General features: G+C 39.1%; 1 protein-coding gene across 2 annotated transcripts in view; it reads right to left on the reverse strand.

The window, feature by feature from the left end:
- Positions 1-21,553, reverse strand: part of ptgir (prostaglandin I2 receptor) — a 31,448-nt gene extending 9,895 nt beyond the window's left edge. The window contains exons 1-3 of one of the 2 annotated variants that reach the window (XM_032545624.1): positions 20,731-21,553; positions 19,594-20,584; positions 6,968-9,741 (exon numbers count right to left, since the gene is read on the reverse strand). In XM_032545624.1, the coding sequence (XP_032401515.1) occupies positions 9,688-9,741; positions 19,594-20,448 (909 nt within the window). In that variant the 5' untranslated portion in view covers positions 20,449-20,584; positions 20,731-21,553 and the 3' untranslated portion in view covers positions 6,968-9,687. Of the gene's footprint in view, positions 1-6,967; positions 9,742-19,593; positions 20,585-20,730 lie in introns of those variants that run through there. The other variant, XM_032545623.1, reaches the window with a different exon arrangement.
- Between the last annotated feature and the right edge of the window lie 6,068 nt (positions 21,554-27,621).

Raw genomic sequence — 27,621 nt, forward strand, 5'->3', positions numbered from 1 at the left:
AACAACACATTTGTAACAATGACATTTAAACCCAAGCTATCAATGTGGAGAAATTGGTCAACCTCATTTTTTACTCTGGCTGCTTGTCTGCCTAAAAGTTCATGTTGTTTTCGTACCTTTACCTCATGAGATACAGCAACCAGTCGCCAGTGGAAGTTCAGCAGTGACGATACTTGCGTGAGAGCTGAGTCATATGGAAAAATATTTGCTTTCTTTTCTGCACTGTGCATATACTGTATATATGCATGTTATACATATGCTTTTTATATTTTTAAGACTTTGATAATAGATCTTCCATTTCCTCTAAATAGCTATAACTTTTACACAATTACAACCACCTCTTTCTCATTTTAATTTAGCAAAATCTGTAAGAAAAATAACTTCATTGGGCATCCTGCATTTTATTCTTACTTGAAAAGCAACTGTCCAAAAACACACAGGTCAGGCGTTATTGTTTTTTTTTTCCATGTTTTGCTTTTTAGTTTTTTGCAGCATGTCTTTCACCCCCAGAGCTTCCTGTGGCTATATGCAGATGGTGCAGCCATAATACTTCAACATTAAAAAGATGACTGGAGGGGAATTTTCACAACCACAAAGAGAGTTGGAGATACTTAAGGTGCAGAGGGGAAAAAACGCACAGACGAGGAACGAGTGGGTGTTGTCGCCACACTACTGAGACGCTTTTTTTTTTTCCTCATCATGATTGCCTTATCTGTTCATTTGCACCTATCACATTGCATGTATGAGTGCAGCATACAAAAAGGGGAGAGCAAATGCTTTAAAGATAGTCTGTGGTTATCTTCAGACGAGTTCCATCAAGGGAATGACACCATTTAAAAGTCCATTAGCGACTTTCCACCTCTAAGTCAGGCTCAAGTCTGTAGTGGGTTTGTTCTTTGGCTATTAGATCGATTTGCAAAGGACGTACCAAATGGATTTAAGGGAGAACTACAGTTTTGTGGCAATTCAGTCCAATTAACTGCCCGTAAAGGCAAGTGAACCCATTCTGGGTTATGTTCACAGACCTATACAAAGTCTTTATCAATTTCTAAAAAAGAAAAAGAAAAACAACAGAGGAAATGTTGTGTTTCTTGGGTAGAGTCTATAATTGGTAGATTTTTGTTCTCATTTTGAATGTAGAGCATGGTTAGTTCTGTGAACACGGCCGGGGTTAGAAGTCGTAGGAGTTGCTGTTCGCTGAGCAGCTGAAAAAGAAAACTGCTGACGAAAATTAAAACAAAAACAAGAAGCTGCACAAAAAGAAAAAAGGGGAAGCTAATGTCAAGGAGCGAATGCCCAACTTTTGATGGAGGTGTGTGCCAATATGTAGCTAGAAGAAATGGCTGAACGAGTTGTGAAATGCCTTGCAAAAGAGCGTTAGTGTTCCTCCCGGGTTGTGCTGAAATGTCCTCATGCAGGGTTCAAACTTAAAGATTAGTGACAGGCGTAACGAAGATCTTCTTTTTGAACACAAACCAAGACTATTTGACAAGCAAAAAGAACGGGTCTTTAATGCTGGATGTTCTGTTTGTTTAAAATTACTGCTGGAAATGGCTAAAAAATAATTCCTTTTCCGGTTGAGACACACATTCCCACAGAAAGCCACCTGGACGTCTGCCATGTGTGGACTTTGTCTTCTTCTTTGCCAAAAGCTGCACATATTTGAACATTATAAACTGCGTCCTTTGTTTCCACTGGCAATAAATAACATGCGCTTGAAGCAACTATGCTGCACACTGCTCCTATTTTCGTACATTTATCCAGCATTTCCATCACAGATGACGACAGCTGGCGAGTTGTGAGGATGTGATAACATTTGTCCTAATTTTTGTGCTTAGCATACAAGACAAAGGGTGATGAGATCAGAAAAGCTCTATAATCTCTACATCATTTGCTGCTCTGTTGTCCAGACTTCAGTCAGAATGCCACTGTGTTCACCAGGCTCAGGACAGTGCATATTAAAAGCCTTTTGACCCGTGTTTGAATATTCTCAATATTTTTTTAACTTCTGTTTTAGCATGCCTTCATACAATTTAACTAAGTGTGTTACAAAAGTAAAATATTGAAGTGGAAAGTATCAAGAATCTGGTTGCAAAAGTGGACACTTCTACTAATACTAGTGCAGGGTTTTTATTATTCTAATGGTTTGGCTCTGTTTTTGTATTTCAAACTTTCTATTTATTATTTTTGTCACTATAAAAAAAAACTTCATAAATTACACAAAATGATTCTCTTTAACTTATGGTGAGTGGGAGTCAAAAAGTGGTGAAATTGACTTTAAAAGTGATCGTTGTTACAGCGTTGTTACCACTCTGATCCAACACTCCCTTCAAAAACAAGCAGAGAAGTCCAAGAGTAGACAACAAACCTGTGCATGTAGCGTCTGCAGACTCTCATGCAGATGCACCAGTCTTCACAAGTGCCGTCAAATAAACAAATGTCAAACTTTCGGCTTCAAAAGGGGGTTGTCTCCAGACCGGTGATGATGCTCCAGTAGCTTTGTTTGTTTTTTTTTTTTTTTGTTTTTTTTTCAAAGGCGATAACACCACACCAGAAAATCAGATATAAGTGAAAGAGTAAACACTTTTCTAAAACCTTTCATTGGTGGTTCTGATCAATGTTGTAGATTTGAATGTTTTGTTGGGTGTTGAAAAAATGTCATTTGAAACAACATTAAAAAAAAAAGCTTAATGATATTTAACTTTTCAAAATGTTCCGTTTCATTGTTTTTTTGTTGTTTGTTTTCTTAACTCATCTTGACTCAATAATGTGAAGTTTGATTTCAGGTTAGAGTCTAACTGAGTTTTTCTCGATGTTCTGATCCACAGTTTTGTGTCGCAGGCTCAGTGAATCGGGGAGGCATCAGCTGGGGAGCAGCACCAAACAGCATCAGAAGCAAACGGCACACAATAACAAAGATGGATTACTCTAATAGCAACACATCTGTGCTCAAAAGCAATAAGCAGACCAAACAGCAATAATGTTGCTCTCCTCTAACACAGCATTGATATATAAAGTTATGGAACAAAGCAATGGGAAAAACAGTTGCCTTCTTTTTATAGCTTTTAGTTGCAATTTAAAATGAGACTCTGGCACGTTTCCACATTATTCTAAAGCTCCTCTGTTCATTAGCATGCGATGATTGGTGTCAACAAATGAACAAAAAGGTAAAAGTTTTAAGCGATTTCAAAATCCTTTTTTTCTTCCAGACACCCAGACTTTCTTGTAATCTTTTAAAGAGCCCCTGATAACAGTTCTCAGTGTTTCTCATGACTGTCTTTGTGCTCACACTGCTTGTACGCAATCTTTTTTTAAGGCGTGCACCGATTGCAGTTTTCTGGCCGATTGCAATCATTGAAAAAGCCTGACCTGCGGATTCCGATTTTGGCTGACGCAGATTTCTTTTTTTTTTTGTTTGCAATATGGATAGAGATTGCAAGAAAGTCGGGGAGTTGGCAACAGTGGAGCGACTACTGATGACTGCAAACATGCAGACATGACCTGGTGGGCCGTTCTGCCCGTCAGTCAAACTTTTCTCACGGGAAACCAGAAGAAGACGGCGGTTATTTTTAGACCTCGGCTGAAGAACTGGTGATAAGATCGGCTTCACATGCGAGTACCGGACGATGGCAGTCTCCTAAAATTAAGGAAGTTGGTGCACCGCTGAGAATCCTTTGTCTTCATTCTACTGAGTATACTGTGCTTGCTATTTTTGCATCGGATGTTTAATCCAAAAGGCTTCAAGGTCCACTTTGCATCACATTTCAGTCAAAAACTACATTTTCATTTAAAAGTTACTGAACAGCAACCTTCAGATAAAATGCAACCTGACTGCTTTAAGGCTCATTTATGAGGCAACAGAAGAAAGGAGGGAAATGAATATGACGACTCAGCATACGAGCATAAAACAGTAAGACACACCATGTGCCTCATGGGCGATAAATCAAGTCCTATGTGCTTTATCAATTTACCCCCAATCTCCAATTCCTTACAATCCAGTCAGGAGTGAATAGCAAGCAGTGCATTGCACATTGAAACAACTTATTGTAGCGTTAGCTTTAAGAGATCAGCAAGGGATTCATTTTGGATTTAAAACCAAAACGTTCTTGAAACAAGAGGCTGACAATAAGAGTGGGCTCCCGACGGGCCTATAAAAGCATTCAACATGGACTTTATTTGGGCTTTTTAAAACAGCACAGGAAACTACATCTACAACATGCAGGATTAATAAGTAGAGTTTCAATTTTGCAAAGGAATTTGTCAATTTCTTCCCTTTAACATATTAAAGGCGGCACGGTGTTGGCATTTTTCAAATAAACATGTTATTTTTCATAGTTTAAGAATATATGTAGCTTCCAGATGCATTTTGGGGATTGAATCACAGATTTAATGCACTTTAGGGCATTGTGGTATCTGTCATCTTTGGCTTTGAGGGCTGTGCCACCAATATTTCTACTGGATATGTGTTTTGTATTGTCATATTACCGGCCCGTATGGAGATTAAATGCATGTCTGTCAATAATTCACACGATTGTATCAGGACTATAACTAAAAGCCCGGCGGCTTTTAGTTATAGTCCTAGAAGGTGATTCCTAACAACGTATCAAGAGACCAGCTATTTGTCACGTCCAGTTGCATCTAACATTATTTTAGCAGAGGTCAAAGGTCGCTCAGAGCAACAGAAAGTCAGTGGAAACTTCTTCCCATCACTTTTAGTAAACATTTTGTGTGCACTGCTCCTTAAAATCCCAGAACGCGACGTTGCCTTTTCTGGCAGCAATTATCTTGTTAATGCTGTTAAATGCCTGTTGTCTACATGCTGCTTCGGCTCTTTGGAGGAAGAGCGTGCTCCATGTGCTGAGCGCAAACATTTTGGAAAAATTGCAAAGTTCTCCACGCCTCCCAAGGAATAAATAAATATTGAACAACCACACCATTCCGATAAGACGCTTTTTTAGGCTTTAAGTTCTTCCCTAACTCAACCCACTGAACTTGAAGAACAAGGGGCGATTTTTACAGCTGGAGTGCAAACATCCTTGTTCCTTTTTTTTTTTGTTGTTGAACTGTTGCATCATTAGTTGTAAAGAACCAAAGATGCCACTTTTTCTGTACGCCATGACCTTTTTTTTTCCATCTTTTTCTAAAGACATACACAAAAAACCTAATTAGTCACAGTGTGATCTCTGAAATCTTTTCGATTTTTCTCTTAATATCTTGGTTTCATTTCTTTAGAGAGTCATTTGATTTCCTTTTTATTTGCTCTTCAGGACCTGGACAGACGATCACCACCTTCTGCCGCATATATGGTGTGTTTATTGTGAGGTATTGTATTTCACTGCTGTCTCTCAGCCAAGTTATATAAGCTCATAAATCTCCTGCTGCTAAGGTGGAGCATCAAACAAGCATTAAATTACACATTTAGCTGTAATGTAATATCAAAGGTGTAACAATTACTGCTGACGGCTAACTGGATTAAACTTACATTTTCATTCAGCAGTTTAAAAACCGTTTCAGATTTTTATCCTCTATTCATTTTCAAATTTCAGGGGATGACGAGGATATATTGATGCGGAGCGATATGACCGCAAAAACACAAAATCTTACCAAATATTTTTTTTGTACATTTTCTGGTACAATTAAAAGAAGGCAAAACTAACTTACAAGTAATCTTTCAGTGAGTTATGGGAGCTTGTTTTAAATTAACCATTCCTCGTTTTTAATTTTTTCTTATTTTAAAAAAAGAACTAGACCCACTGGCATTTTACTTCACTTATAAAAATAATTTTTTTGTCATAATCTGCTATTGGAACCAGAACGTTTCCATCAGCTTTAAGATATAGTTGGCTTGAAATGAGCTCATACAACTTGCTGAGAAGTTAGTTGTTTTTCTTATTTCAAGTGTACTGAGATATTCTGCACAATAAACTATACCAAGAATACTTGGTAAGATTTTGTAATTTTTGGCAGTGTATTGAAAATGTTTGTCCAGTTTTGAGATTCTTTTTAAAATCATCACATTCAAAGAGATGGACTACTTGACGTTTAGTGGTTTCCCCCTCGTTTTTGATCCTGTTTGTTCCTAATGTGTCGTGTGATTTCTATTGTGATTTCATGTAACACTCTCCGAACAATGTCGTCAAGGTGAAGAAGGGATTTTATGACATTTAATTAAACATTGTGTAGACGATTTAAAATCTCCAACTACATAATACGATGTTGACACATAGGTGTTCAAATGTTCTGCTCTTTAAATTACTCCTGTGCATTTTGAATGTGCAATGTGATCTCCTTCCCTTCACTGCAGAGTGACACAACAAAAGGGTCGCAGCCCTTGGACTGAGACACTATCCTTGGGTGTGGAGCGCAATTAATGTAATGATGTGCGAGCAAGGAAGCTGCTGAATGACAGGATAAACAAGATCTGGCACACATGAAGGCAAACCAAACGTACAGATATAGAGGGCTGCAAATAACTTGCAGGTGAAGGCAGAAGATAACTGCAAAAATATACGTATTTCTGCTGAATGCCTTGGCTGTAACTGTTTAGAGCTGCACCCTGATGCAGTGGGCAGCTGTTGTCTTGTTGCAAATGGTGCTGTGTTCGAGTCCCTGCCTTTTTGCAGGATTCCCTTTGTTTCCCACATGCAGGCGTGATTCAACTCTACTCTGACTTCCTCCCACAGTTAAAAAAAGAAAAAAAAAATGCTTGTTAACTTAATGGGTTTCTCTAAATTGCCCTCAAGTCTGAGAATGTGTTTGTTGGTGATGAGCTACAACCCTGCAAAGACCAAGGTAGTATAAAACTGGATGGCTGTTTACAACGACCTTTATGACATGCACACACCAATTATAAAAGCATTTATATTTCAACTGATGCACTGCATTTCATTAAGAGAAATAATTCACTGCAATTGCCCAGAGGAGTGATAATGTGCTTATTTGTAATTAAAGTCTACACATCGGAGAAGACGTTCAAGGGAAAGTTTATTTATACATAATCCATTTCCAACAACTCATGCTGCACAAAGCGCTTTACAACACACCAGAAAGAAAGAAATGCAGGACAATAACGCCATTTAAAATTTAAAAGAGAATTTAAAAAACAAAAGCAGAAATGTAATTGGAAGGGGCTATTAAGGGGATTCCCCAGTCAGTCATGAAGCTGTTGGCGCATTAGCGTGTCGCTGTGAGCCATTCTTGTCAAACTGAAAGCTAAAGTTGACAAAAGTGTGTTTTCACACCAGGACGATCACACATCTAATCTGTTTCAAAGATCAGATGAGCTTTGAAAACCACCCAAACAAAACAAGCATCCTTCCTTATGTAACAGAACAAACTGTAGTTCATTTAACCCCTTAACCGCCACTCTAAAAATGATTACATCTTATCCAGTTGCTCGGTTAGGACACCGGTGTGTTCAGACCAAGCATCTCCGAGGTAAATATATTTTATACACTTTAAAAAGCCAATAATGTTGGTTTGTTGTGTGCAGAAACTGTTTGTCCCCTTAATTCATAATGGAAAACATTTTGTTTACACCAGCTTTTGATCAAAGAATCCGACTAATTATTAGTTTAATGTCTGGATTTTAACATCTATCGTCTTTCATGCAACACTTTTATGTTTTTACTGTTTCTTTCCATCTTTCCTTTGATGCACTGTAAGGCGCTTTGCCTTGTGTATGATTGGTGCTGTATGAATAAACTTGCCTTGCCTAGCACAGGTCTGTCAGCAGGTTATAGTCAGACATGAATCCCTCTGTTTACCCAGATCTTAAAAAAAAAAATCTGACTTACGTCCAGCTATCAGTGCAACTGTAGTTTAAACAAGAAGCAAATCTGAAGCAAACGGCTGAATATGGAGTACCAAGGTCCTGAAATGGCCTAGTTGAAGCACAGAGCTAAACCTAATAGGCAAGCTTTGATCCAAAGAGCTGTGCAGAAACACCGTTACACATTACACCAAAATCTAACCAATATTGTACAGAAGAGCAGCAGGCAGCTACTCCTAAATAATCTGAGACCTCGGAGATAAAATTGAAAGAAACTATTTAAAGGCGAGATTCGTTAAAACGTGGCGACTACTTTTCCTCACAATAAGCACCAAAACAGAAATATTATGATATCCTCATGTTATACCTTGACAGAAGTTTCCACAGGAACTGTAATAGTGTCATAAATTATCAAAAAATACATCATAGGAGTGATTACAGAATTTGATACACTGAGCAGCTATTTTACAAAATGTCTGATTGTATTTCTTGGAGAAAATTGTTTTTTTTTACTTATTTGTATTAGGATAATCAAAAAACATTTATGGTGGACAGCATGGTCATTATATTCACAGAATGATGCATAGTACATGAGTTTAACGGGACCACATTAAATCTTAACCCATACTGGTGTTTTAGAAAACGCAGATCAAATTTAGCACCAAGATAAACTTATGCCGTGTGTGAAAACATTTGGAGTTTTCAAACTCTGTCTCGGTTGTTGAAATATCAAAATTTTCTTCTCAAATGTTTATTATTACCAGACAATAATAGCCTGGCTCAAATCGCCACTTTACAAAGTTTCTTTTTAGAATCATCATGCAAGCAGAAACATCAGAGTATAAAGATTTAGTGCGATCATTAAATAGGCTTGTGGCTTGTTCTGGAAAGAAACTCTCTTTTCTTTCCTGCGATCATTGATATGTTTTTAAAGGCTTTTATGATGCAATAACAGAATATGTGGAAAACTTCTGTTTTAGGGGGGGAAAAAGAGATTATTCATGGGACTATGAATACTAATGAAAAATATGGGGAGCAACCAACCTCCTGCTCTCTCCACTCTAATCAGTGTTTTCACTAGAAATTACTCAAAAACTGGAAAATGACCCAAAGTTGCGAAGTATGATTAAACTCGCCATGTTCCAAAGTTTCAGCCTCACTTGTTTTTATGTATGTTTTGGGTTTGCTGTGAAACATCTTTCATTTTGTACAAAAGGCAACTTAAAAAAAAAAAAAAGGTATCATTTCAGGACCTTAAAGGTACAGCTTGGAGGATCTTGGTAGCTGCCATCAAATAATATGAGTCGTAATTATCTGAAAGCCGTCCACTTCACCTTGTTTGTCTTCATTGCAAACAAGAAAAAAAAGCATGGTAGCCTTGTTTCAGTCAGCAACAAGTGGAGGAGGGGCAGCACTGCATTACTCTTATGTCAAAAGGAAGAACCACTGTCCTCTGGCACTTACTTTTAGACTTTTAATTGAAATGACTCCCATTCAGTGGGATGGTATAGCAAAGATAAATAAACGTGGAACTGTAACTTTTTGAAACTTTGGCGCCACTTGACACCAGTATCAAGTCACATTACAGGAGCCATTGCAACTTTTTTTTTTTTTTTTTGAGAGAAATAGAGAAAAATAAAATAAAAATAAAATATTTAAACTCAGGCTAAAAATAAATATTTTGTCATGCATGGCTTCAAACGAACAAACTTAAAAGACAAATCAAACTAAATGGATCATAAGCAACAAAACTGGCAGGACTGTAACCTGACGACAACCAAAACATTCGATAAACATTTGAGCATGAATGGGAACACATACACAAACATTTAGGGTCATGCCTCTCTCCGTTAACAAAAAAAAAAAAACAACTCTTATTGTTCCCCTTCACAAAGCAAGCTGCTGATTGCAGAGCATCATCTTTCCTGGGAAGTCCGGATGGAGCGCTTAAGTCTCAGCAGCAGCAGCACCTGGAGCACAAAACCAGATGGGAACACAAAGCAGTCACAGCATGTGTCTTTCTATATCTACGCCACACCACTCCCACGGCGCGCAGAGACACCCGATATCTATGGTCAAGGGATATTCTCCACCACTGTGACTGGATTCGATTTCCATTGTGATTCCTTTTCTGGGAGCTAAAATTAGCTTGGCATCAATGAGGATGCTCCAGTCCTTCCAATATACCACAGGTCCTGTGGGGCCGTTAAAGGAAATCGTACTACTGTAAAGACAACATCCTATAGAATAGAATAGAATAGAAAAGAAAAGAAAGTGGCAGGAAATCAAAGAAAATAGAATTGCACAAGGATATATAATTTGTGTAAAACAGAATGAAAAATAAGAGTAAAATACTCTACAGCAGGGGTGTCGAACTCCAGTCCTCAAGGGCCGGTGTCCTGCAACTTTTAGATGTGCCTCTGCTGCACCACACCTGAATAGAATAATTAGGTCATTAAGGCTCTGGAGAACTGATCTACACAAGGAGGAGGTAATTAAGCAATTTCATTCCAGTGTTTTGTACCTGTGGCACATCTAAAAACTGCAAGACAGCGGCCCTCGAGGACTGGAGTTTGACACCTGTGCTCTACAGTAAGGGCAAAATTTCAAGATTAATGTTAACAGTTACTCAAAAAAAAAAATCACACTCCCATCCAAAGGAATATGCAACTGGGTAAGTTCATTTAAAAATTTTAAAATGTGCATCATGGGCAGCATTAAAAGACAACAGACTAATAAGTGACATTTTAAAAAATTGTGCTGTCTCAGCACCTGATTGGAAACCTCTGAATTTATGTAGCTTTCAATCAAAGTGGACAATGTGTAAGCGGGGTTGACTGTACTGGCATTTATATGATCCCTCAATGATGGCTCATTCAATCAGTCAAGTTTATTTGTATACACCCTGTTCCAAATTATTATGCAATTGATATTTTCTCAGATTTTCTTAAATGGTCAGTGCAAATGATGGTCAGTATAATTTTCAAGTCATGAACTATTACAGTATAAATCAAATTTTACTGAACAAAGCTCCCAATGAGAACAGTATATTTTCAAAAATAAAAAACTCAAAATGCACTGTTCCACATTATTATGCACAGCAGATTTTCTAAACATTTTATGGATTATAAAGAACTGCAAACGGTCATTCTTTGAATGTGCAGCATTAAGTAGTCACATGTACTAAAATCAAAAGCTATTTCAGTCAAAAACATCTTAACAGACGAGTTACATGTTAACATAGGACCTTCTTTAATATCACCTTTGATATACTTTGCTGAGGTCATTTTCACACCTTCAGGGACTCTGAAGGGGCCGACCAATGATTCTCTCCACATAACTTCAGCCCAAAGCATGACTCCACCACCTCCTTGCTGACGTCACAGCTGTGTTGGGATGTGGTGGCCATCTACCACCAATCCACTACTGCGTCCATCTGGACCATCCAGGGTTGCACAGCAGTCATCAGTGAACAAGTCTGTTTGAAAATCAATCTTCATGTACATCTGGGCCCACTGAGACCGTTTCTGCTTGTGAGCTCTGGTTAGGGGCCCAATAGTAGGTTCATGCACTGCAAGCCTCTGGAGGATCCTCCACTTTGAGGTTCCAGAGGCTCCAGCAGCTTCAAATAACTGTTTGCTGATTTGTAAGGGCATTTTAACAGCTGCTTTCTTAATCCGATGAATTTGTCTAACAGAAACCTTCCTCATTTTGCTTTTATCTGTACAAATCCATCTTTGTTCTGAATCAGCCACAAATCTCTTCACAGTACGATGATGCTTCAGTTTTTGTTAAATATCTAATGTTTTCATACCTTCTCATACGGCACTACACTATCTGATGATTTTCTTCAGCAGAGATTCTTTCTCTTTCCCATATTGCTTGAAACCTGTGGCTTGCTTAATAATGTGGAACATCCTTCTTAAGTAGATTTCCTTTAATTGAGCTCACCAGACAAACTAATCAACCAGCTCTCTGAAATTAATTATAGTGATTCAAAGAGCCCTGACACACAATACCATCTATAAATTTAACAGCACAACAAAAAATGTAATCTTTATGACACTTAAATTGAGTTTGCATAATAATTTGGAACACGGTGTACAGCACATTTCATCCACAAGGAGGTTCAAAGTGCTGTACCTCATAAAAACACAAAAATACCAAGTCATACAACATGCAGCCTCACTGTGGGATAATACTGGTCAAATGTTCAGCCACACCACAAAACCACATAATCAATACTCTAAAAGTGCGACTATAAGAGGAACTTTCTGCATATGATGTAATGTTTTTCCCACCAACCTGAGCACACATTTCTTTGTGAAAAAGAAATTATCTTGTTTTGGAATTAAACCGATATGGTATTGATATTATCGATATTTTGGATCGATCTGCCCATCTCTAGTTTACAGGTTGCACTTTACTCTGTGTCTGCTCCAAGAAAAAACACACCACCAGCCAATCAGAGTATTCCTTGCAAACACTGCATTCGCTTGAATAACTAACAACCAGACATTAACAAAATGGAAGATCTTAGGAAAACACAAGAACATGTCATACAATAATACTTGAATTTTGTACCTTAATTTTTAGCTAAACATAAAAATTATCATCATTGTCTGTTTTAGCTAATATTTATTTTATATTACTTTTAAATGTGAACAGTGTTGCACAGTTTGTATTAACATCTACATGTTGATTACTTAAGTGCATGAAATTTCTTCTTATCTATTTAAGTTGTATATTTTTTTGTGTTTGCCTTTTTGAAGACTATAGTTGGTGTTCCAGTAATGTCAATAATGTCTACCAATTGCATGTAGCATGAATGAGGTAGTCATATTGTCAAATTTCCTTCAACTTTTAACATTTTTAACAAAAAGACACGGTAGATCCCCCAGCACCTTCACCACTGATTAGTAAGTTTTCTATAGAAAACCCTGCATCACCCACTTGATAACGTCACAGTCATTTTTCTCCCCACATCTGTGGCAATAAAAAGAAACTTGAGTCATTATCACTCTCTTTTGGCAAGAATCAGCCTGTTTTCAGACTTGAATCATCTTTGACCTTTGCAGATTTGGAGAGATTTCTTAGCCATCACCTCTTTCACTTGATCTGGATCCAGCTGGCTGCGGGTGCCGTCATCCAGTGACTCTACTTATTCCCACTTGTGTTTGGGAGGGGACGTCACTGTTAACAGACTTTTGTGGCTCATGGCCTTTTGTAATGAGGAATATATGTGCTCTGGTTAACAAGGAAACAAACGCTAATTTGCATAAACAAAGTAAAGTTGGCTGGAGAAGCAGAACCTCTAGCAAGTAGGTTGTTAATTGCAGATAGGGTTTTGCATCGCTTGCTTTTTCTTTTCCCAGGCAGCTTTACTCTCCAGGTTTTTCTTATCTTGTTCTCAATTGACATTTCCCCAGAGGTCCATGTACCATTGGATTTGGTTTGCCGGATTTTGGTTTTTCTTATCTTTATTTAGAAGGTAAAACTCAAACATATATCATTGCTTACATTAAGGATATTTAACATCTGGAGTATATAGATTATAACAATGGTGAAAGGAGCTGTAGCAGGAAGCTACACATCGTTTCCTATCTGAACACAGAATAACAAACTAATGTGCTTAAATACTGCATTTACGTTAGTTAGGTTACAAATAAGAAAAGCTTCCTGAGAATCTCTATCGATTCTTCCATTTCCAGGTCTCATAAATCTCTTCACCATAGATGCCTTTTCACGATCAGAAGGATCCGCAGATGTCATGTCTAGACTTTGCTTAGAAGCCAGATCATTTTTGGCTCTAAGTAAAACCTATAAATAGTTGAAGTAATGTATTTCAGAAGTTGCTCTGTCAGTGAATGCTCATTCTGAAACAGCAGTGCAGCATAATGGAGGTATTAAAGCTATTCTTATCTGTGTAATACTTTCCCTTTCCAGCCAGTGGAGTAGTTATTTAGTTTATGGATCGATATGAGCCTTCCTGACATTTTATCTTACGTACGCAGCGATCAATACAGTATGTCTGCTAAGTAAGTTAAGTATATATACACTAATGGAAACTTTTTATGAAGTTAAAGAAATAAGGTGATCAAGATTACCTAAAAATGCTACATTTCATAGGTTTTTTCATTTAATGGTGCTAGAAAAAGAAAGATCTGGAGCCATTTTTCCCAAAAAGGAAGTGACACCAGGGAACACTTCATCGATCCTGGTATTGATTACTGATTTATAGCCCAATGGGAGCTTTGTGGTTCTCATGGTAACATTTATTGGAAGTAATGAGAACAATCAAATCAAAAAGCTTGTAAGTTCTGATATTTGTTTTAATTTCATATAAAACACAAAAGCTGAGAACTTTGTAATGTCTAAATTGGTCAGAGCGATCTTGCTTTAAAGACCCTCTTGTGGGGAAAATAGACCTTCAGTGATCTACTGTTTATTGATTTTGACTTTTAAAGCATTACTTTGATAAATTTAACAAGCGGTGACCACATATTACCTCTGGTAATACATTTTTAAATACGCCAATAACTCGAGTACAACAAATAATCAAAGGCTTCTTCCGGGAACAAACAAATTAAGTGCATTTTTCACAGATCCTCTCAAGTAATAAAATTCATCACATCAACTTTTACTGCTCAATAACACTTTAGCGGAGCCAACTAGTGTAATGACACAATACACTATAAATCAAACAGAGGTGGTAGGTAAGATACGGAGACAAGCCTGAGTAGTTGAACGGATATCAGACACACAGCAGCTGTAGCTGACGGATAAAGCTTTATGCCAACAACTATCGCCACAACTGTCTTTTACCACTTCCTTGAACACAACATCCCTGGATGTGAAGTTTGACTTTGAAGTAAATCTTCCCCAAGTGAAAAAGCTCAACAAGATGACTTCTAGTTTCCACAAAGTAAACAAGGGTCTGCTGAAACCTGAACTCTAAAATCTGAAAATACTATTCACAGATGAGAACCAAAGAAAATACAATAAATCTTCTCTCTGATCATATAATTATTATTCTTCTTCCCTACCAACGTTATGGTGAAAAAAGACACCATTTACTCTCTTTTCCCTGCTTTTTTCCTTCACTATTCTGCATCAGTATAGTGACAACACTGGCACAACTCTTCTCTCAGAGGCACAGCGGGTTACAAGAACTTGCTGTACGCATGCAAGGATAAACCGGAAACACACGGTTGTTTCATGGTTTTGTGGTTTGCTCTTGCTACGTTCACTTAGAGGAATAAATAAGGATGCAGCATTTAGCCTTCCTGTACATGTCAAGAGGAAAACTTGTTGTAATAAATTCAATGTGAGCAACACAAAAACATCCCACTAGACTGAATCAGACATTTCTCCCCACCCCCCTTTCCCTTTCCAGCATCTGTTGCGCTGTGAGCCAAACCAATGGGTGTTAATCACCAGCTCTCATCTGTCTGGAAAAAGTTATTGTTGCTTGTACGTGCAGCATCAGGCTTCACAGCGTGACTAGTGCGACTGTAAAGATTTACACGTACAAACAGGCACAGAAACCTCTAGAAATGTGTCCGGGCTCGGTATAAGAGTGATAAATTATTTAAAACATTACAAACGTGCTGGAAACGCAACTCTACACTCGATTTCCCGAAACAAGGACTTGTGGTCCCTAGGAAGTCCCGAAACCCGTCTGTGATTTTGTCGAAAGTCACATCGCAGTGTTTTGAAAAGACAACTTTCAACAATCACAACCTATGCACAGCAAGCAAATCTGTACTAAAGGCGTTGCACATTATTTTGTTAGTCAAATCAAGGTTTTCGCCAGAGACTCAGGAATTTTTTTTTCACCATTTGATTTCACATTCAGACTGAGTGAGACGACATTATATCAGTTTGTGTTATGTGGCCCTTCCGGCTTGCTGTGCTCAGATTTCCTGTGCTCAAACACCTTTCACTGGGCAGAGAGCAGCTGCTAATCTAGATTTAAAATCTATTAAGTCCTGGTCAAGATCGGCCGAAATGATCAGAGTATGACGAGAACAGGAAAGCAACTACAATAAAAGTGTTGTTAAAATCAGAGTGGCCAAAAATTAAATCAACGGTATATCAATGACATAAAACACTTGCACTCAAAAGACTGACAGAAAATCCTTGTAAAAAGCAGGAAATGAAGCAGGAAGCCATTCTTTGTTTTATCTGTACACCATCAACAGGAAACACACTGAACTGTATAAAGAGTTTAAATATCAATGACTCATTAAAAAAAGAGCTAGCCCTCTAGCATAGCGTACGCTTAGATGTTTAGCTATAGTTATTTAAGACTGTGACTGTATGGGTAAAGTAAAATACATATGAAGAAATAATTGTTAAAACTACCTTTGTCTTAGTTAACTGTTGTCAAAACATTTTAATATCAAAAATAACTTGGAAAAATAATAAAAAAGCTATAAAAATGCTGAATCATTTCCAAACTATCCAGACCAAGTTATTCTTACCCTCTTTAGATCCTGAGCAAACAATGACAAACCAGAGTCTTTAGGAAAGCTAAGTTTAGTTGTAGTTGCAACACTCGAGTGTACGTGTGAGCAAGTAGGATCCTACTTACTCATTAACCCATGGACTCAAGGAGTTGCATAAACAGAACATGAAGCAGGTTAAAAGATCTCAAAAAGCAACAAATGATTTTGATCCAAAGTAATTTAAACAGAGCTCTGATCCATCTGCCACTCTGGGAAGGATTAGACATTTAGAAAGTGTTGGTTCTCCAACAAGCTACAATGACAGCCAATATTAAGATTTGGGAAAACAAGAACGTGAATCTCCCCAAAAGTTAACTAATCGAAATGAATAGTGTTTGATCAATTGAAACATATTAGCAAAAGTAAAACAGAAAATAAGTGCACATGCATAATTGCAGCTGCTTTCTTCACCAAGTTAACTCCACCTTAGAACTAAATATCTGTCATTGTCAGGAAGGCAGAGTTACGTGCGATATTGATATTTTGTATTTTATTTTTGCTGGAATTCAAATCAACATAAGGCACAAAAACACTCGGGACATTTCCAGATCCAAATCTCTTTTGACACAAACGCCTCACTGCATTACTGAAATGCTTGCAGGCACCAAAGTTGGGGATTCCTGAATCTTACTCAGACAGATGAGAATACTTTGTCATCACTGTTTATTTCCCCTCTGGGTTTTTCGACAGTGATTTAGGTCAAATACCGTCATGAGCCAGAACTGAGTCAAGCATCCAGGCACAGACCACAAACGAGCATATGGCAAAAACATGAATCGTTTTTATTGCTTTTCGTAAACTAATTTATCACTAAAAAAGATGGCACCCATACAACAAAAGCAAACATTGTTTTACTATGAAACACATGTTTATGACGCATGTTACGCTCATTAGTCCAGCTAATGATTTGACCTCAGATTCCAACAAAAAGGAGAGCAACCTTCCACCCCAGTGTAGAGAGGCAGGACCAGTCCTCCAGGGTTTTCAGGTTAGGTCCACTCCCCTAGAATAGGAGCAAACGTGAAGCTTACTCCTCAAAACAAACTCGCACATTTGCGCCGCACTCTCAGACACACCTAAACACAACACAGCCGTTAAAGAGGCTTAAACTGTGCCTACAAGCACATTCCAAAACAGCTGCCATGCCCAAAAAGGCCTTTTCTATACAAGTGTGATGATAAAAGAACAAGAGTCGACAATGACAGAAGGGAATATATGAATATACCTGCTCTGATATTACCACTTACAAGTGCAAAAGAACTGAAAGTATAACCCACTTGTTTGATTAAACCTTTTTTTAACTTGTTCTGACTGCAGTTTGGAGCTCTGGCGTTGACAAGCTATTGCTTCACTTTTCTTTAAATAACTTTCTAGTTTTGCAGTTGTGACAAATTATGACTCAACGTTTGGACCCGGACCAGCAGCAGTTTAGACGGCCCTAAAATTTCATCTACAAAATTAATAGATTTTATAGATGAAACATGGAATCTTATAGGTTTACATAGTAACTTATATCACTGAGGTGCTTTAATTTGCTAGATTGTTGTGATGACTAGTCGTCACATTTTTGAAAACAATGGCGCTCCACCCCGCCCTCTGACATAACTCAACCTGTGCTATATTTAAATGCGACAACTGTGGGCTTTAATTCACCGGGGGACAGTCAATGTTCCCAAAAGACCATGTGAGTTAGTGGGACTTCTGTTGAGAGCTGGATCATTAAGTAAAATGAATAACTACAAAAAATGTAATAACACAGCTGGATATAATAATCCTTCTAACAGAACCGTGTAACATAACAGGCCATCCTAATAAGTTAGATTTTATTCCTACATTCCACTACATGTTTAGTCAAACCAGATCTAATCCACGAGCCCAGAAATCTGGTCTCCAAAAACAGAGCCATCCTTCTTCAGAGAATCAATATTTGGAAGCAGCATTACGTAACCTTGGAAAAAAAGTTGCAATTTCCAGCAATTTCTGTGACCTTTAGCACCGTGGGCCTATGTCAGCTATGAGTGATTGCTCTGCAACAAACTCGACATTAATTGGAAAAGACGACCTTGGCCCACTTAGCAACAGATCAGTTCTTTTTCTTCCTAGCCCAGGTAAAACACCAGCAGCCCATGTCTAGGATTTGTCTGGGAGTGATGACTCCGCTCCCAGGATTTCTGGAAAACATTTTGCTCGACAGTCCTGTGAAGGCTGTGGTCGTCGTCGTTGCTGGTGCAGATTCCCGTACAACATGTTTTTCTTCCACTCATTTTTTTTCTACGAACATCCTTGGATACAGGACGCTGTGAACGACCAGCTTCTTTAGCAATAACCATTTCTGCTTCTGGTCCTCAAAGACGGGTCTGCTGCTCCTCGCAGGCCTTAATAACCAAGAGAAACCTTGTATACATAAGCGTACTCACAGATAAGTTGCTCAGTTGCTGTAATATAGGCAAATTGCAGAATGACGTCATGTGTGCAAGATCACCGATGACTACCATTGGTTTTAACTGTTGTCAACATAACGCGCTAAATCTTACATGTATGCATGACATATGAACAAAAAAGGGACGCAGTGCTTTGCTACTAATTGTCAATGCTACGACAACGAGATAACAAGGTTAGCAAAAAGTTTTAATTAATAAAAAAAAGTATCAAAAGAGGTAAGTAGGTGACTTTGACAACCTTTACATGTAGATGTGATGTGGGATTTGGTGTGTTTTGGTTCATTTAAACTACAAAAAAAAGGCGACCTTCACACCGACATCAGTAGAGCAGGTGTTTAAATTAGCTAATCATACAAATTAGCTGTGTTAGATTAGCCACTGCAGCTAATCTGCATTAGTAAATTAACACAGGTCGTTCATCTATAGCCATTTCTTGCAATGGCATTATTATAATCTATGCAAATAAAAGTTTTATTGTCTGAAATAAAATATTATAAAAATATAGATTTTTTTGTGATTTAATTTTTTTTTTAAATACACATTCACATGAAGGACCCCATCTTAAACTCATGTGTGAAAATGCTCACAAAAAATTAGGGAAAAATCTGGGTAGCGTCGTTGAAATGTGCCTCAAGAGTTTTCATTTGCAGCAGAGATGTTGGAAGATGTTCAAATAAAATGGCAATTGTAATACACAGCATGTTTTAAACTAAGCAGCAACACAAATGAAAAAGAAAAAAAAAACTGCTGAGGTTTTCTCCCTCTCCTCTGATTTGCTCTCTTGTCTTGGGGGACCAAAACCTGCTCTAACCCAGGGGCCCACATCCCGCAAAACCCGGCCCTGGATGGAAGCGGGGTGCATGATACTCACGGTTAGAGGCAGGGAGCACACCACAAAGATGACCGTGATAAGCGCCAACAGCACCACGTGGTCCAACTCCTCCTCCCCGCGTCCGAACCAGGCCAAGCTCAGCTTCTTCTTCCGGGCCACTGACACCACGGAGCCGCGGCGCATCAAGTGGCTGCGGTGCATCTTGCACAGGCTGACGATCACGGAGCCATTGCAGACGAACACGATGAAGATCAGCAGCGCATTGAACGAGGAGTAGGACAGAGAGAAGGCCAGGATCAATTCCCCACGGTCTTCCCAGGTGCCAGGGGCGTCCCCCATGTCCATGAAGCACCACGTCCCTGGGCAGTACTGCCTGAATTTACCGTACCCGATGAACGGCAACAGGCAGAAAGTCAAAGAGAAGAGGTAAATGAAGAAGAGGGCGACTTTGGCAAAAGTGGCGCGGATGTGCACCGAGTAAAAATACGGGTGGCTGATGGCCATGCAGCGCTCCAGGGCCATGGCGCACAGGATGAGGGTGGACGCCAGGCCGAAGAAGTTCATCACAAAGCCGAACAGGTTGCACAGTTTCTCCCCGCCGAGGCCGATCAAGGACATGTTGTGGGCGTAGCAGATGAACACGGGTGGGCTGAGGAGGCAGGTTCCCAGCAGGTCAGTGAGGACCAGGCCGGTCACCAGGATGCAGAAGACCGAGGACCGGGAGCGGTTCTCCTTCTGATGCACTAAGAGGATGAAGAGGGCCAGCAGGTTGCCCACCACTCCGAGCGAAAAGAAAGTGATAGTTATTGGTTTGTTGCCTTGGCCAGCGATCGAGTGCTGGCCGTGGCACTTTGAGCTGCTGTTCATGTTTGTCAGAGGAGGGTCTTCCAGCATGAGGAGGGTTTACTGACAATAATCCGAATTTCCGGACGAGTGTGAATCCTGTTTTCTGGAGACAGTCATTTGTCACGGCAAAACAGCGATGCTGCCTTGTGTTAACAGCCTCACCGCCCCTCACTGCATGCAGTGTCTGTAGAACATATAACAGTACTTTTAGACCAGGCAGAAAACACTAAAATATCACAAAGTGGCATTATAGAAAAGTTTTGCCTTTACTTTGTCACAACCTCAAAATATGATTCACAAGCATATTTGCAATGAATAATAGTTACTTACCTCTCACTGAAGCAGCAGTGCAATAGTAATAATAATAAATCTATGAAGAAGTTTCAACTTTTTCATTTCTCTAACTTTTTCATTTTGCCGCTCTGGCTATTCAGTCTTTTTTTTTTCTTTTTTTTTTTTTTTACTCCGAGAAAAATGACAGCAAATACTTAAGATCCAGAGTTTGAGTTTTAAGCGCAGCTCTGCCGTCTGATCCGCGCTGACTTTCCGGGCACAGAAACACGACTGATCGGTTCAAAGCTTCTTTTTTTCCCCTCCTCCTCTTTAAGTTTGTGCTGCGGCGCTCCTCCCAGTCTGTTTCGGATCGATTCAAAAATCCCTCCCACTGTGCAACACGTGTGTCAGAGATGAGCTCATAAGAACAGTCCTGCAAGGACGGCGGCTGGATGGTGATGATGATGATGATGATGATGACGAAGATGAAGATAATGATGCCATGTGTATTTAAAAAATTGGCCAGTGTAAATATTTGTAGAGCAAATGTAAACCATCAGCAGTCAAAATAAATCGCAATTAGTGAAATTATACACACAAAAAAGTGCAAACAAACGAGCTTTCCACACGTACACGTGGGTTTTTTTTTAATAATCACTAACATTTGTCATGAAGTGTGGCGTGAGGTGGTGAGGCAGACCCGGTGGACCCAGCTTGAAGTGAAGGAAGTGATGATTTAATGATGAAATAAACAAAATCCCAAATACCAGGCAGCACAGATGAGCGGAAGGCAAAGGCTCGATTCTGGTAGCAACTGGAGGAAAAAAAAACCTTGAGACATGGACAAGCAGCAAGACAGATACGACAAGGACCCGACAAAGAACAAGAAACACAGGTGGGGGTATAAATACTGACTTTAATCTCAGATTTCTGACTTTAATCTCAGATTTCTGACTTTAAAGTCAGAATTCTTTTTTTTTCTTTTTTCGGTGGCCCTAATCCTCTTCCGTAGGTGCCTGCACCGCCCCTTTAAAATTGTGAATAATTTTAATAGCAGATACATTTTTGAAAGTGTAGAATTTGGGACATGGAACAAAAATTAGATGCAAAATGCCCAAAGTGATGAGCACTGGCTTCTCCCTAAAGTTTTTTTTTTTTTTTTTTTGTTTATGAATATTATTCGTTTTTTCTGCCTTTTTTTTATTTATTTATTTTTTACATGTTTGAGATATATACATTTCTAATTTAACTCCATCGGCTAATGTTTAAAACTTTCCAAAGGTGGTTTAGGAGTGCTAAAGTCCCTGGGCTCCGACCAGCACCCAGAGCCACGACACCAACCCTGGACCCGTCTCCGGCCTGTCACACAGCAGGATGCACAATGTGCAAAGGAAATGTACAATCATTATTTTTATTTTTTTTGGAAGCATTTGGCTTGGCAGTGTCTCCTCTAGTTTCTAAAGAGATGTTCTTAATGACTCTTACCTCACCTGGTTTACATTTGATCATGCTTTCCCCCCTCCAACCAAGAAAGAGACTTTGCACATTATTGACTACAAATGTAACTGAAGCAGCTAAACCTTGTTTGCTTTTGCTCCACTCTTTTTAATTAGCCCATCATTGTCTGGGCTGTGGGAGACTTAGCTTTGTTTTGTTTTTTTAAAATGTTTGTTTGGTTCACATTTTTTTTCTCTGTGTGCAAGCTCTACAGTCATAAAATCTTCTCCTTATTTTTCTACTCCCAATTGTTGGGATAAATTACGACTGCTGTCAACAGACAAAAGCCGTGAAATAGCAATGTACTGCCACTAGGGGAGTGCGCAAAAACAAACAAAAAAACGTCTCAACATTTCAAAACTTATTGAGGGTTAGAATGATTTATGTTGGAGAGTTACACTATTTGTTTCTCCCTGTCTGGCAAGCATGAGTCTAACTTACCTTTAAGTACTACAGGGGTTTCTCAGATGAGGATGCCACACAGAGTGTTGACAGATTCAGCGCCCGTAAAACAAACCGAGGTGACACTTTTAAATAAACAGCAGACACAGAAGCTGAAAAACAAATATTGCCATGTGCACACAAACTCCTCACAGCAGTAGGCCTGTTTGTGAGCACACCAAATGAGGAAAGGAGGCTGTGACACGTTGAACATTTTACACAAGCTCCTATGATGATGTATGGCAGGCCTGCTGCACAGCAAAACAATTCAATATTTTGTTTGTTTCGTGGCCAAAAACGTCATCAGCATCAGCGAATATTCACTGGACTCCTATCCAGAACCGCAGAGCATTCTGGGAGACGTAGGCAGAAGAAAAGGCTTTAGCTGCTCAACCGCTTACAGCCAGCTAAGCTAGGTTAGTCGCTAGGTCAACTAACTCGCTTGCTCTTTGGTTGCCTAGCAACAACCTGTTGAGCAGCTTGCACAGCAGCAGTTTCAAGTTTGGCTCAAAACTGCTTGAAAACAAACAAAGGTGTGGAGTGAAAACTGTGGGTAAGCCAGGAAATATCACACCACCAATTTTGAAATGTTTGATATTTTTAATGGATTCAACTGGGGGGGGAAAAAACAAAGTCATGTTGTGTGTTTGTAACAAGACGTTTTTAACAAAAAGCTCCATTTGCAACCAAATTCATACTCTGAGTTTGAGAGCCTTAATAAAAATGTTTCTACCAAAACTATTGGAAAAGCAGACAGACAAAAACCCCTGTCAACCTGGGCAACTATTAATTAGACCATTTTTTAGAGATTAAAGCGTTACAAAGAATAGAAGTAAATCAGCCTTCGAGTGAAAACAAAAAGAGGACGGATCGATGTAGAGACTATAATAGGGCGTATGAAGGAAAGTACGTGTAATGGATGTCTTCATATTCTACACTGTTTGAATTGGCCTTTGGCAGAGACTGAACAGCTGAAAGCATGAAAATTACTTAACAACCGCAAAACCTGAAAACCCATTGGCCCTGGCGTTTTCTAACATCCTGTACTTTTGTGAAAGTGAAACATAATATGAGTGAAAAAGATCAAAAAAAGCAAGAATTTTTGTTTTTCTCCCAAACCTTGACCTCAATATATCAGCTAAAAGCTTCAACGCCTTCAGCAAACACAGGAGTCTTTGATCCAAAAATGCATTGATTCATTTGATATATTTTCCCTACACTAGGGCCGATAAAACATCTCGTTCAAGACGAATGGTGTTTGGATTAAATTCCGCCTTTCAGATTTCTTGCTTTTTAGATGCAGTTGCCACCAGCCGCACAGTTACTTTGAAGTGGATTCAAAAACTGGCCCGCCGTGAGTTTAATCTGTCTCGTCACATGATGGAAACGCTCGGCCTGGCGTGCATCATTTTCTCTTTTATGTTAGTGTCAGAACAATCTGGGCTTCCGTCCATCCTCCTTAAATCTGTCGCTTAAATCATCGTCGACTCCCTGCGTGTGAACGTGAGCAGCAGGAACCGGGGAAACATGGAGCGACGCAAAAGGGGCAATTTTGGGAAAGAGTCTCCGCACCGTCTATTACTTCATAAGTCAAAGGTCACTCGGTTGGGCTGTGGCATCTGCGTGTCCCGACCAGGCTTACGCAACAAGCCAAGTCTTTTGTTCCTAATTGGAAGCAGAGAATTTGAGGTGAATATTGATCCGTGGAGAATTGAATTAGATTTACTGAAAGTCTGCGTTTGACGTATGTTTGTTTTGCATGACTGCTTGCTTGCTAGGTCAAAGCCCTTGTGGTCCGAGGAGTTTGTTTATTATGCAACCAAATTACCATGTCTCCCCCCCCCCAGCACTTCCTATGTTGTTTCTTCTGCTTGTGTTTCCACTGAGTTGTATATTGATCAAATGCGGATAAAGTATAGGAATGTTAATCACTAAATGATTTAATTGCAATGCATTTCTTTTCAGTCATGTCTAATATTCCTGGAAAATTGCTCTATTGTGTTTTTTTTCTCTCCCACTCTTTGTTGATGTTTTTACTCCTAGCCAGGCAAAGCAGCTTTTTTTGTTTTGTTGTTTTTGTTCAGACGGATGACAGAAAATAAAATTTAATGGACTGGAAAAGAGACGGACTTTAAATAGCTCAGCTGTAGCCAAAGCTACGTCTTAAACAAGCACACTAATAATTTTTAATATTTAATTTTATGCTACAATTTCCCAAAGGGAACATTTGTAAGTCGACCTAAAATGTGAAATATTTTGTTATGCCACAATTTCCCCAAAGGGAATATTTGTAAGCCGACCTAAGATTATTATGTTGGCTCAATGTGAGTGCTGTTCTAACAGGATTTTAAATCTTTCAGTAAATGTGCCTTTACTAAAAACACGATGAGACTACAAGCCAGTCTAAAAACCTGTTTAGAAATGCTAAAATGTCTAAAAGACGTCAAGAACAGGAAAACTACTAAAATCCGCTCAGCCAAATAAAGAAAACCAATGTCAGGAAACAGAAGTATTGAGAGTAGAGTGTGTGCTATTGCAAGAAAAAAAACCCTACAGATCCAGGATTACTTTCTGTTGGAATAAAAAGAGAAACAAAAAAGAAAAACAATACCTTCTACCATTTCAGAAGGTAATGGCAGAAGTTTGTCCATTCATGACTAAGTGCAGAAACGTCTTACCGACCTGAAAAATTCATAGTAAAATTCATAAAGCCTAGTTAATCTGAGCATTGGAAAGTCCTCTGCAGGAACATACAGGTGGAAACATATCCACAAACACAATGGTGCAGTGGAAATCAACACAAGACACAAGCAAGGTCTTTGTAATCCCGGAGGAATCCAGTAGACAATGTGCAGGTATCAAAACTACCTATAATGAGCCAGAGCTGTGTTGTTTCACCTCGTCTGATGTAATTCAAGCCGTAATAGATCCTGAAAATGTTTTTTTTTCTTGTTCTGAGTCAAGTAGTTGTTTTTTCACAAGCTTCTCTTGTTTTCGTTTTGTCCAAACAGGCCTCAGCTGGCAAAAAAGGTTTCTCTCTCTCTCTCTCTTTCTAGTTCCCTATCTCTCGCACACACACACGCCAACACACTCGACACATCCAGCAGGCAAAGCCAGAACAAACATGCCAAACAGAGCTAACAGTATTTACAGAATTGAGCGAGCTGTAATAGTTGTCTTTCATCGTTGAAATGCTTCACATTTGTCACATGGCAGCCACGAACAATAATGTGCTGTGGTGGGATTTCATATGGTTGACCAGCACAAAGCAGTGCATAACTGTAAAACCATTGCAAACCATTCCTTTGTAGCTCTGGTTGTAAGTTTGGGTTCTTCGCGCTGCAGGAAGGAGAGCCTGCAGCTCGGTGAAAAAGTGGCTCGCAGCTTCTGAAAGGTTTCCTTCCAGGTTTTTCCTGCATTTAGCTCCATCCATTTTTCCATTAAGTCTGACGACCGGCTTCTCTGTATTTTCTTAATGTGATATTAGAGATAAAAAAACGACCAAGATGCCTCGGTGAATGATGAGCGAGGCCATAACGTCTTTCTGATCAAATTTGGAGAGCCATATCGCACAGTGCCTAATTCTGGGGGAAGAGTCTCGAAAAGACATTTTATAGTTTCATAGAAAGACGAGATTTACCACACAATAATACAAAGCTGCACAGTTCTTGGCGCGCTGTTGACTCAAAACGTTAAAAACTAGCATCACGTTTCCAGTCGCAAGCTGCAAATATAAGTTCGGTATTGATGAGAAAAAGGAGTCGGAGGTCAAGAACTTGCCGTGACAAGCGGTGTGCGCAGGGTGGGGAGCAGAGGCAGTTTTCTAACACACCTGGCACTTAAAAAAGAAAAACCAAAAATATGTTTTTTTTTCCATTTTGTTCTGCTCAGAGCTTCTTCTTCTACAGGATTTCTTGCACACTTGAAATTGGGGCTCTCATAACTTTGCCCCTATAGGCCAGATCAATAGAGTGGATAAGTAAATATTATGTTGTCCACACTTTCATCCACTTCAGCTGTGAATCTTTGCAGCTTCTGTTGCTATGTGCCTCTTGGCTGCTTCTCTGATTAATCCTCCCACCGCTGACCTCCGCTTTTAACTTCTCCACAACTTTGTCTTGGACGTGTCTGCCTGCCGTGTTTCTCGGTTTTTCATAACGCTGTGTGCTCGCTAATTGCTCTCTCTAGCAGACCTCAGAGGGCTTCACAGAATAGGCGGGTTCATACTGAGATTAAACTAAACCAAGGAAGACGGATGATGATGATAATCAGATGAAGGCAGCTGGTTTCACCAGATTTCATTTTGTGATGTCGGAGGTTGAGAAGAGATGCGTGCCACGCTTCGTTATTTTTTACGTTCAAGTCCCTTGAAAACCATGCCATAGTTAAAAACTAAAAAATCACAATTTCTTTTGATTGGCCACAAAAAAATCAACAAAAATATTTTGAAGTTTGTGGGTGTGTGACAAACATCAAGGCATTTAAATATTTTTAAACTGTATTTGAACTTAATAGTTGCATAACTAAGTAAATTATACTTCTAAATAGTTATTACTTCATTTCCATAAGAGATACCAGATAAGAAAATAGTGTTTTAAAACAAGGATTTAATTTGTTTTTTTACAATTTTAACCAATATGTCAGCGAGTTCTTGTAATAACTTTTTTGTGGCTGATATTGCCGGGAAAACTGTTGACCATTGACTTCTCTGCCGCTGGAGAAGCATTGTGAAAGTGACCTTTGTGAGTACGTGCGGTAAAATGTTTAGTTGGTAAATGTGGTCAGACAACAAACAGAAAGGATGCATATCGTTTCAAACATACTGAAGCCATTATAGGCATGATGGTCTGTGAACTGCGAGTTCCAGGAAGGGAAACAAAGGAGCAAAAAAACGAATCCCATATTACTTCTGCTGACCCCCAAAACAGAAATATATGGGAACCGCATCAGAAACCACACTGTGAAAGAGATACGGCTGTGAGCCTGGAGAGAAATGTCAGTCTGTGGCCT

Source organism: Xiphophorus hellerii, chromosome 18, assembly GCF_003331165.1.
Source record: "Xiphophorus hellerii strain 12219 chromosome 18, Xiphophorus_hellerii-4.1, whole genome shotgun sequence".
In the NCBI taxonomy this organism is placed as follows: domain Eukaryota; kingdom Metazoa; phylum Chordata; class Actinopteri; order Cyprinodontiformes; family Poeciliidae; genus Xiphophorus; species Xiphophorus hellerii.